At 37.6% G+C, this 13,108-nt stretch overlaps 2 protein-coding genes across 2 annotated transcripts in view; both read right to left on the bottom strand.

Moving 5' to 3' along the window:
- The window catches only part of LOC144449719 (atrial natriuretic peptide receptor 1-like), a 50,623-nt gene extending 46,623 nt beyond the window's left edge, over window positions 1–4,000 (bottom strand). The window contains exon 1 of the mRNA XM_078140297.1: window positions 3,786–4,000. Within this exon, the coding sequence (XP_077996423.1) occupies window positions 3,786–4,000 (215 nt within the window). The remainder of the gene's footprint in view (window positions 1–3,785) is intronic.
- A 5,007-nt stretch (window positions 4,001–9,007) lies between these two features.
- LOC144449718 (carbohydrate sulfotransferase 10-like) lies at window positions 9,008–12,138 on the bottom strand. Its single transcript, XM_078140296.1, has 3 exons — window positions 12,042–12,138; window positions 10,892–10,989; window positions 9,008–9,817 (listed from the first exon to the last, which is right to left on the bottom strand). The coding sequence occupies exons 1-3, from the start codon at window positions 12,136–12,138 to the stop codon at window positions 9,008–9,010; spliced, it is 1,005 nt and encodes a 334-aa protein (XP_077996422.1).
- Window positions 12,139–13,108: the final 970 nt, after the last annotated feature.

Below are 13,108 nucleotides of genomic sequence, written 5' to 3'. Positions count from 1 at the left end.
TGTATGTATGTATGTATGTATGTATGTATGTATGTATGTATGTATGTGTCTTAGTTTGCCTATAGCTTGGTTTCACTAAGAGCATAAGCATATGTGTAGCAGCATGGCCGGTAGAAAGGGCTTAGTTCACAAAGCCATTTACAATCATGTAAAGTGTGTCATTCATGATTCTCAGCACGGGTTTCTCCCGCGCAGATCAACAGCCACTGGTCTTGTTTCGTCAAATTTTAGATCTCTTCTTTGTTCACAAGTGTGTCAATTTTTTGGCTGATTGTCCAGTTATTACGAGCAAACTTGATTTTTATGTGCCTCCGAGGCGTCTCAGGTCTTCAGACATATTTAGAATACCAAATCACCGTAAATCTTTCAAAATATTCATTTCTATCTCGGGCTAGGAGCCTTTTAAATTTGTTTTGTTTTGATGTTGATCTGTTCTCTAGTTTTTGTGTTTTTAAAACCCAAGTGTCCACTGTTCTTTTATCTCTTGCTGATAAGCCTGTCGTTGTTGAATGTATGTGATGTCGGTCAGACGGTTGTTTCGTTTTTTGATATGTTGCGTGTTTTATTTGTTCTCTTTCCTTTCTTAGTTTTTTTTTATCATGTCAAGTTCATTTGTTCTTGTACATTTTGATTGACTGCCTCCAGTTATTGGGCTCTGCCTGATGAATGTCAGTATAAATAAATAAATAAATAAATAAATAAATAAATAAATAAATAAATTATGAACAAAGCAGGATATCTCTTCATTTCGAGTAACTGACCTACTGCGATTAATCAGTTCACTCAAGGATAATGACAGCTAATCATCTTTACTTTTCTATTTCCCATTTAAAAAAAATGATATCAGTTACTGTAAAATATATATTGAGACACACACACACACACACACACACACACACACACACACACACACACACGATGTATTCACTGTTCTATTTATCTCGTACAGTGAAGTCGTTACGTTTGTGTATGAGAATAGGACACATTTTGAAAGCAAAAATTGATCATCCCTGTTTCACATTTTCACGAGTCCCGAGGATAGTGGTTTCATTCGTACTCTGTGACGTCATCTCTCTCCACTTCCACAGTGTTGTCAAATTATCAAATTTAGCTTTTACGGGGGAAGTCACGTATACCGATCGCAAATAAAGACATGCCGGCGAAGTAACTATGATTGGGCGTGTATAATTGACGCGATCACTAGTCTCGCTGCTCGACCTTCCGGCTTTCTTCCGATACGATAAGCAACCGAAGGTATTCCACCCTCGATAAAGCGACCTTCGGTAGCTTTTCGTATGGTATCGGAAGAAAACCCGAAGGTTTAACAGCTCCACGTTCGTCATCGACAGGGTAAACAGAATGGAGGTCCAAAGCTGTTAAGTGTTGCATAGTGTGTACTCGTTTGTATTTAAGAAACAACGATAGCTGTACTGCAGTTAAATGCCATACTTAAACACACAGAGTTCTGACAACTAACGTTTATATAATTATGTATATAGTTTACAATTAAAAGAATTCGCCTACACAAAACCACTCAAAGTTGCTACATTGCTAAAGAATTTAGACTCACATATTCGCTTAGTAAAATATTTTCATTATGACAATCAACAAAGGAAACTAAAATTTTGAATTGACGAAACGCTAATTGAGTGAAATAAAAAAGTGCTTAAAAAAGAATTTATATAATGGTTCGTATACACTGAAGCAATTAGATAACGCCTACCGGCACACCTTGCACTGTCAATACGTATGTTTTAGGTGTTGGAATGACTGTAAAATCGTCAAACATATGTGTATGTAAATATCAAAGGTTATATCCGTTTTATATTGTGTAAATATCTCGAGATTCCCTTGCAAACGGCGTAGTTGTCCATAGTAACACAACATGACACATTTAGAATGATTGATCAGCATATCAGTGTGTAAGTCGTGAATCTAGATGAAATGTAGCTGTACTGGATAAGACGGTCGTGTGACAATCGTCAATTTCAAAACAAGTGATCTAGCAGTCGCAATAGCTTCGCTGTTTTTTTTTCCCTGTTTTTTTTCCCTCCATTTTTGTTGCATAAAGTAGTGCAGGGAATTAAATGGACAAGGTAAACCTCAGATGTTGTAATTAGTTAGAAACGGTTCAACTATGCTACAGTTAAAGAATAACCATAGTGATAGTGGTGAAATGTTTGTGGTTCTCGGGTCAATATCACCTATAAACCAGGTTACAAATTCCTTAAAAGCATATCTCCCATCACCATTAGCTTACAATGGCCTCAGAAGAAAATAGATCTTTATTCTATGAATAGTAAAATGTGTTCACTTCAATTGTAGAATTGATTTTTTCCAGCGAATTGGGTATATCTGATGCCAATATCCAAAACAATCTACCAAAATAGACATATCAACTTGGCATGAACAAATCTCAAGAGATTCCCTCATGGCACACGCACACCAAATATAAAGTAGTTCGACCACTGGTTTCAGAGGAAGAAGTCGAACGTATCAATTATTTCCAAAAATACCACACAAAAAATCGCTAAAACGATAAAATAACTCATATCAGCTTGGCATGAATAAACCTGTATAGTCTCTCCTCAAGGAACGTACACACCAAATATCAAAGCAATCTGACCACCAGGTTTGGAGAAGTTGAAAATACCATTCATGAAACCAAAATACCCCTAAAATTTGTTAAAAATAGGAAATACTTCATTGAACTTCGTGTAAACAAATATGAATAGATTCTCCAAACCACATACACATCAAATATCAAAGCGATCAGACTGTAAGTTTCGGAAAAGAAGATAAAAATAAAAAAAAGTTGATAGTCGACGGACACCGGACACCGAAGGAGAATCAACCTAACCACGAAGCTCTGTTCCGCTGTCGCTGACAGCGGAGCTAATAAAAATGGTCGGTGGGGAGATAATTTCGGCAAACATCCCCACCAGCTACATCTACATTGGTAGTGTCATGTGCATAGCTCACATTAGCCGTGAAGCCCTGTTCCCTGTATTCCAGATTAAAGGAATGCTGAAGCTAAATTTATAAACATAGATGAAAGGAAATTAATATCACTACAGTTATGTGAGAATACCGCGCTGGGATTTCGGTATGTATATTTTTCGCTCTCTAAATATCGCACATATCTGTTACACCATTTTCCTAAAAAATAAAGTATTCATTATGTATCTCTAACACAAACCGTGGCTTTATCAACTTTACGAATCGTACTGATTAATTAAAATATTTCTGGAAGTACGTAAACATCAATCATACATATATATAATTAATCATTTAAAACTTGAGTTTATCTGTAACATTACTGTAATCTTAGGAGTTCGCCACATGTAACGAACGGTGTGCTAACGTGTTATGGTGATGTTACGAGGAGCTGAACGGCATTAATTAAGTTGCGAGTAACATGCTAGCACTATCAACAGATGAATACAAAGCCCGGGCACGATACTACTACCGAACCATATGAAAGCCGATTAAAGAGTTGTTGTACATGACGCTATTCAGAGCAATAAATTCTAGCGAAAAAACCCACATCAATATTGCACGTGAAACCTTGTGTTATTCCCAAAAAATGCTATTGCCACACACACACACACACACACACGTACACACACACGTCACAAAGAAAGATGTACATGTGTTATATTATTTTTACAACGATATTACCATACCATATACAAATTTGATTTACTTCATACATGCGTATTCGATCTTTTCGATTATCGTTTCGATACTATAACAACTAATAATAAAGTATTGACTGCACATACCTGAACGAGTAACCTGGTAAGAGAAAATCACGTTCTATATCTTCCAAGGCCATAACTATTGCACCATAATTGTATAAAGGGTTGAAAGATGTTATACGTGTTTTCGTTACCCAGCCAATTTTCAGCTCTGTGTCTGCACCATCGGTAACTTTCCAATTCAAAAATATCACCAACACAAATGTTCCAAAGATGCGATTCCTGTTTCCAAGCGTCATACTTTTTAAGTTGCAGCCGAGACGTTCACGTCACTCGCTTGCAAGAAGTAAACCTTGCATTTAATACTGCTCCAGTCATAACTTAGCTTCTGCCACAATAACATACTCATGCGCAGTGTATTAATTAGATGACGTCACGGGTTGTATCGATCATGCTAGGAATGGTAACAGAAGTCGGGTAGTGATTTCAGACAACGGAAATCATTTGAGTAGAAACAAAATGTTGTCTGGCATGACAAATATCTTACAAACATTGCTACATTTTATTGGCTCGCGCGACAAAGCTTTTACTAATATTCCTACACTTCATTGTCCAAATGTTTCCGGCCTCGACAAAAACCTGCTACATGTTATCGTCTGACACTACAATAATTGAAGCGCAATTGTTGCATGTAAATTTATTGATATGCCTGAAAAATATGATATTTTGTTGATGTAAATTATTTGGCAACATCTACTACGATAGCGACGCAAAGAACTGCAGTACTATGTAGTTAAGAATGTTGTCCTTGTCACACTCTCATGAAAAGAAGTAGTTTGTAATACTATAATACTTCTAGTTAGTCTAGACTTTCAATTAGGTGGCACAATGTTCTTTACAAATCACACCCAACGTTTTTGTCACCAATAACACACACCAAATACAGGCACTGATAGCAAGCATCCGCATAAAATGTTACAGTTTTATCTCAATGTGAACACAAATAAGTTTAGTATTTGAATCTTTCTTGTTTCATCCGACAGTGATGTTGATTTGTGTTCATAGTGAGATAAACTATATCATTGTATACGCCTGCGCACTATCAGTGTCCGCATTTTGTTTACGTTATTCGCAATAACGTTTGTATGAGACATAACCAAACACCATGCTGCCTTATAGAAACGCTACACTCTCTCTAGTTTGGTTGTAGAGAGATTACTGTAGAGCCAGATGATAGAATATAGCTGTATAAGTTAGATTTTTAATGAGCGAGACGATAACGTGTAGCACCGCCAGTTTGTTTTTACACAACTCACATCATTGTATCGGGGGAGGGGGAGGGGGGAGGGGAAGGTTGATTGAGATGTTGGAACTTGGTGTAGGTCTTCTCCAATGTCGTGTTTACTGGTTTCTAGATATGCAAATGATTCAGACAAGCGGCCTCAGTAGAGTCTATAGAGTGATTGTTGTATATATTGATACAATAACAGCAGTGTCATGTGTACACGTACGTACATTCACAGCCAATTACACCCAACCTCACCGAAAGTGTTCGTCACTCCTGTTTTTTTATATCCTGGTTCAAACAACATTGGTAGATAAAAACAACACTTTAGACATTGTCAAGCCGATATTGTACAAACCAAGACAAAAAAACGTTTGTGGCATATACATGGTTTCAACGAATCTAGGTGACAGACTGTAATCGGAGATACGATGTATATTATATTTCAAATGTGTGGTCTTGAATGAACAGACTCTCAAATCATTCTTTTCCCGGGAAAGGAATGCTTTGAGACTCTGTTCATTCAAGACCACACATTTGAAATATAATATACATCGTGTCTCCGATTACAGTATGTCACCTATATTCGTTGAAACCATGTATATGCCACAAACGTATTTTTCGAAGACCCCCCCCCCACCTCTTCGATTTTTACATGTATTAATGAGGCAAAATTTAAAAAAAAATGTTTGTTTCCGATAATATGACTTAAGGAAATAGGGTAGGTAGGTCAGAAATTTACTTTATTTTATTTTAATTTAATTTAATTTTTTTTCGAGTGTTAAGATACTCGTCGGTCACAATACTTCTGTGAGCGTTTGATGAGATGTAAAAGAGGTAAGTGAAGACGATAAAAGGTTAAGTAGACGAACACTGTGCTGGTTTTATCTGGAATACGATTTTTCTGTGAAGTGACTACAGATGAGGCAAAGGCATGAACTTCAAGGTGTACACGGAAATAGAAGTGAATTGTTATCATTTTACCTTTTGCATGCACACAAATGTTTAGGGTCGGGGGGCTTACACTAAGGTCGGTCGTGTTATCGGAAACGCACTATTTTTTATTTGGCCTGAGAGGGCACATGTACTTTTGGCAGAACTCGCCGTTGTACTGTAGACTAACCAGAAGAAGAATAAGAGTGAAGAGTGAGATGTCATGTCCGAGCATAACTAATGCATTCTGAGTGTAATCATCGACAAAATCTAGCGATTATAGAGTATTGTAAAGAGAAAAGTGGGAAGCTCTTCGTGTTTCAAAGGAAGATGTCACCTGGGTTGGAAAATAATCCCCCGTACGTAATCACTTAATAGAGTACATTATAACATGAAAACACACTCCCTAACGCAGATCAAAGAATCACTAGGGTAGACAGCTTTTGACGGGTCGGATTTCTGGCATATCGCTGCGTTTGATGTTTTACTTACAAAGCGTGCATGTGGCATCAAATGGGAAATTTCTAGAGGGGTTACCTAGGACACAAAGCATTATATCAGTTTTATCAATTTAAATGGAATCAGCGATTTCATCATTTGACAAAAGAACAAGCTGATAAAATGACTATTTTAGGAATTGCCATCAAACTAATGCGTTCTCGCTATGAAATAATTGTTTACATTAATTCATTTATTGCGATTGTAATTGTATTTTAACACGGCAAAATCAACCGAATGTCCCTATCAGCACTACGTGATGAAGATACACACTTTTGTTCTCATCCTGCAATACTATCATTAATCAATTAGCTCGTCCCTGGTGGGTATACTTTCAGACATCATTACTTTATTACTTTTGGAAGGCGTAAAGGCCAAGCATTGTAAAATAACTCTTACGATATGGTCACACACACATACGCACACACACAATGCCACACAGGTATCCAGACTGACACACACATGCTATCACACATAGTGATAGACACTACACACACATCAACATACTGATACACAATCTGATAGGCAGGCAAGCAGACAGACAGACAGACAGACAGACAGGTCAACACACACAACACACACACACACACGCACACACACACACACACACATACACATAAAGCCATACGCTGACATATGTAAGAAATGTTTGAGACTTTAACCAACAAAATTGGCACGTTTTGTTTTGTTTTGTTTTGTTTTGGCTGTTTCGAAATTGCACCTCATGAGCAGTTCTACCTTCAGAAGTGTTGAAGACATAAGTAATTTAATATCAAAATGAGTGGTTATCTGTTACAGCAGGAGACATTAAACTGTGAAGGAACAAAAGTCAGAACGGATACAATCGCTGGTTGTGTCTGCCTCTTGTAGAGGATGATTATTCTACATTGTAATACAATTGTTGCATGTGTCTGTCTCTTCCAATGGGTGATTTACTATAGAAAGACTAGGTGAACGACAATGCGCGTCCCTGTCGCAATTTAAAAGCATGCATGTGGACTAGACCACGCAGACACATGCAATAATTGTATTACAATGTATATAACTCCACTCTACAAGAGACGAGTAAGTGTAACAAAAAAGTATTACAAAATAAAATGAATCCCCCTCTGCAAGAAACTGACACAAACAAATTGTATCCGTTCTGACTTTTGCTCCAGACCTCTGCACAGCTTACTTTCCTCTGCGATACTTCATTTCTCTCTTTGCTTTCATAAGACCTTCTGGTTGAAATTATCACACCGTCTCTCCTCTTGATAAGACTAGACAACCACAAGATTTCAGTGGTTTACTGGTGATGATAAAGAACTAATGTCGTCTTCATGAGAAAAAACTCCAAAGCATACGTCAAACAGTAAGCGTGGCGTGTTATATGTATATAGTACTTCAAGAGCATATCCTCCTTAGACTTAGAGAGACAGTTGATCATCAAAGCGTGACTAAACGTAGATCTGTTCTTCCGAGGGCATTAAATTATCACTCAAGCTGTACATTTTACACAGAACGCTTCAGATTTCTTCACAAATTAAACCGTGTCCATTTTCATTCAATCTTAAACCCTGCTTTCTCTCAAATGCTTGTCTTGTCCATGGAGACATCGTTCCAATAACAATGAGGCCCCCTAGCGTGTGTGGCGTCGCTGACTGAGTGCCCCCCCCCCCCCATCCAATTTTAGCGCGGGTGGAAAATAACCCATGGTGGCTACCTGAGGAATTATCTTATTCATCTCTTTTGTGCTTATTTTGTCCGCTTTCAAATAAAAATGTACCCAAAAGTCATAAAATGTAAAATTTCGACAAAAGTATATTTTACTATGATCGACCATATTTCCCCCTTCATAGCATGACAAGGAACATATGGCCCCGTAAATCTACAAAGACTAGATAACTGATAAAACAAAACGTACAATATTGTATATAACTGACATACTGTTTTACATGTAGATGTAGCCAGCGCTATTTCAATCAAATCACGTGACGACAATAATAGCAAAAAATGGTTTATTCCAATCTTAATGGAAATAACAAATCAATGCTATCTACGTATGTCATTTTTCATGACGTCATTCTTAAGATACAAATTCCAATATACCATGATAGATTACAGGTCCTAGGTATGTTTAACTGCAATCTGACTAAATCAGATGGGGCGAATACAGCTCCATTGCTTTTATCTGTACTGTCGATCTTGTTGTTTTACTGAAATAAACTAAACTAAACTAAATTTACAAGACTGAGTCCTCTAGTTCCTTCTCATACTATCGTTTGCTTTATATTTTGTTGTGGGAAAGACGCTCACACGACTCTCAGAACAACATAACCAAAACCGGTAAACGAGGCAATCGAGCCGTATTCTCGCATTATAATTTAATCAGATTGGTTCAAATGGTAAGTTTATCGAGATGTGTAACCAGGGGAGAAACGTAATTTTCGAAAATACGACGATTTTGAAATATGCAAATAGAAAGAATTTTGTATATCACATCTAGTAGGCATCTTTACGACACTGTCCGAGACGCACCGCAAAGAGGTCACACAGAGTGGGTCTAAATGACACAATATCAAGCAAACATCACTGGACAATTTATCGTTCATGGCACGGTAACATTTAGAACGCTAGGAAGAGTGTACCCAAATATATTGAAATCCATTTCATAAATTCGATAAAGTGCTTTTATTTGCGTAGGGGTCAACAAATCAAAGTATTTTTTCAATTTGGTGAGATTTGAGCTGTTGGTCGCACCTGGTGCGAAATCCGGATAATCAAAATTGGCGTCGATCATTTTAAGCACGTACGCTGAATCGTCAGCGACAGTTTCTAAGTGGCCTATAATGTCGTACTTGATTTCGCAGGGCGCACAAAGCTGATAAATCGGACGGTAGTGATAATTCCACGTATCAATGCTATCTTTCGTCAAAATCAAGTAGTCTACGAAATCGGAGAAGTTGATCTCAGTTGCGTTGGAACCAGTCACCTTCAGGATCGCCCTCAACATTTTTTCTTTAAACTCGTCGCTGGACCTCTCAACAAATTTATTTATATACGCAGACAGTAGACGAGAAAATGGGTGTCTAACAAACAAGAACTTCTTGTACTTTCTGATGAGCAACACCCTTTCCAGGCCCTTGTATTTACTTAGCCTTTTGTAATATTTGCTGATGCTGTCAAATTCGACCCATCCTATGTATTCATCTGCGAAGAAGTCGCCGGTCAAGATGAGAAAAGCGCGTAGCCAGTTTGAGCTTCCCACCTTGGGTACTTGACAGTACATCACTTCGTGACTCGGGTCAACCAAAATTCTGCTCACCATGCTGCCACGAATTGGATAGTTAGGAAGTGACCTACAGGCGTCTTGAAGGACCTGTCTTCTGAACTTGAACCTCTCTTCAAGTGTCGCTATCTGTATCGAGAAAATGACGAATCCTATACTTTTAATCAAAATTTAGCAATTTTCTTGTAAGGTAAAAAAAAATTTTTCTGGGTCAGTAAATTTTGTCTAAAGTGGTGCGACGACGCGATTTGTTCTATTCTCAACAAACATGTCACTCAATCTATTATATGAATTTATGGCAATGACTGTTCTTTTTATTTAGTACTTTAGAGCAAGTGTGTATGTGGGACAGATGTAATTTGCTTGTTCATGATTGGCTCTGTAGTTGACTTCACTGAAGTAGGGAGGGTTATTTTTGTGTTTCCCCACAGATCTGCAGACTACATGGGCTGGACAAACATGAAAATAAAAAGACCCACGCGAGGGTATTTAAGCGCGCTGACCAGAAACAATTTGTATTGGCCTAACAATATTGATCTTAAACTTTGTGTTAAATACGAGGAAAGCAAAATGTCTCGACTACGTACACTGGTAGTCGAAGTAGAACTTGCCTAACAAGAACTATACACTATTCGTGTCTGTGACTTGTGGACTGGAACAGACTACTGTAAACCTGGGTAATGGTCATAAAAATACACAAATAAAGTGTTTAGAAATAGAACTCTGCCACTTTATGAAGTCGTTCGTTTCTATGGAAACGGGGTTGAGCCCCCACATCGTCGCAAATAACAACCCAAATATGAATGTGTAGATAAATGTGATATGTAAAACTATCTTGTTCATCATGAATTATTATTGAATTATTTAAATGACTGGTACACTTTTTGGTGTGTTTTTTTCTCGGTTATTTTTTCTTCTTATCATCTTTGTCATAATTACCATCCCCATGCTATCTTCCCTTAACTGTATGCCGATTGCTACGATGCACTCTGGTGTCATGTTATTACATTCTCGGAAACCTGAACTATTACAACAATTTCTTGACGCGTCTGTGCGTCTGGGACGGTGCCGTAAAAGAGGCTGCGGTTTACGACGATGTGTTATTACAAATCTATGCTAGGTCACACTACTTCTATCACAATGTTATCCATTGATTTTGAGGTCAATGTTAGAAATAGAAATATTAGTTAACATGTATTTTACCTGTGTTTCGTTCAGAACGTGTTGTCTTTCAGGGATCGGGGTTATTCGGTACTGTTCTGGTTCTATCTCGCATTCATGTCTTCTTTGAGACGTGCTACCTATACAGAGAAATACAATATAGATGTATAACCATGATATGTATATATCCGTAAACACACAAACTCATGCACATACATACATACATACATACATACATACATACATACATACATACATATTCTTCCTTCCATCCATCCATCCACCCACGCATCCGTCCGTCCCATCTACACACACACACACACACACACACACATACACACACACATACACACACACACACACACACACACACGCCCACCCAGCCACCCATCAATCCATCCATCCATCCATACATATATGCATACATATACGCGACGCACGCACACAGATCTAGACATGCAGTCAATGCAGTCAGGGACATAGATAGACAGGCAGACAGTCAGTCAGTCAGCCAGTCAGTCAGTCAGTCAGTCCGACACACACACACACACACACATGGGTGGATGGATGGATGGATGGGTGGATGGATAGATGAATGGATATGTATGTATGTATGTATGTATGTATGTATGTATGTATGTATGTATATGTATGTATGTATGTATGTATGTATGTATGTATGTATGTATGTATGTATGTATGTATGTATGTATATATATATATATATATATATATATATATATATATATATATATATGTATATATATCGACTTATGACGGATGTATATTTAAGTGCACTTATATATATATACATATATAATATATATCGATTATGATAGCGTTATATAATGGGGTAAAAATGAAGAGAGTTGATTGTGTCGTGACAGGCACGTCGTATAAAGAAGGGTGAAATGGTGTTGAATTTCGTTGAATTTCTACCCCTGGGCTAGCTTTCCTTTTAATTTACATGATCCATTCAATGGCAACAACTACGTCCAGTGGTGTACAGTGAACGAGAGGTAATCGGCATTGGAGTCAATTGTCATGACGTATTAGACTATGTAGACTGAGGGCAAGAAAAACAAACACTTCTTGTGAAGAGCGTTTATATTAGGAGTACATAGCGAAATGATAAAAAGTATGGAATAAATGCACAGGAAAATGAAACGGTTTACAGTGTCCAGAAACTTACGAGAGTAATTGTAGAAGAATATCCCGATGTAGACAAGAGTTGTTCCCTGCAAAAGGACATATAACCTGCTAGCGAGACGGTAACGTGATGACGTCATCCTTTAGTGATTTCCAATCCAATCCCAATAAACCTATTAAGTAGAACGATACTGTAAAAGATGCAAATGCTAAGATTGTATAAGTCTTGCAGCGTTGACGTCACATGACGTGCAGAGTGACACGTGTGATTGATTACGGTATTCTTTGGAAAAAATTGACTCCAAACAGAGATAAGTGAATTATGAATATACAGAAATGGCAACTTTTATAGTCGTATCTACTGAAAAAAGATGCGCTTGATTCATGAATATTCTTTTTACAAATGTAAGTTTATTAATCAGTCATGCTAAAAAAGGGTAATTCTTTCTGGTCAGCGTGCGCATCACTTAAATACCCTCGCGTCCGTCTTTTTTCATATTTGTCCAGTCTATGCAGTCTGCAGATCCAGGGGGAAACACAAAATTAACCCTCCCTACTTCAGACGACAACTGCTAAGCCAATCATGAACAAGAAAATTACATCTGTCCCACAAAGTACTAAATAAAAAGAACAGTAACTAACATAAATTGAGTGACAGTTTTGTTGAGAATCTAAAACAAATCTCGTCGTCGCACCACATCAGGCAAAATGTCCTGACCAGAAACAATTCTTTGTTTTTTGACCTAAGTACTTCTGGCCACTAGCCAGAACAATCTCGATAACAAATCAAGATAACGTCAAAGGTTAAAGGTACAACACACATAGTGTAAAACATTATTTAAGTTATTCAAAAAGTATAATGAAAAAATTAACAATTGGAAAATTCTGTACTTATCCCAAGTCTTGTAGAAATAATTTGACTGGAACCAAACGCTACAATTCGTACTGAGCAAACTCAAATAGACGAGATCACGTTGAAAACGTAAGCGAGATGTCAGCGTACTACCCGTTTCTGCATGCGTTGCTACTTTTGTTGATTTTGACGGGTTTGGGGTACCTCTGAGCATTTCATGGGTCTTGAATGCTCCGTAATTTATGTCGGATTTAGGA

Source organism: Glandiceps talaboti, chromosome 18, assembly GCF_964340395.1.
Source record: "Glandiceps talaboti chromosome 18, keGlaTala1.1, whole genome shotgun sequence".
NCBI classification, from domain to species: domain Eukaryota; kingdom Metazoa; phylum Hemichordata; class Enteropneusta; family Spengelidae; genus Glandiceps; species Glandiceps talaboti.
The sequence above is the reverse complement of the archived record's forward strand: the minus strand, read 5'-3'. Positions and strand labels throughout refer to the sequence as shown.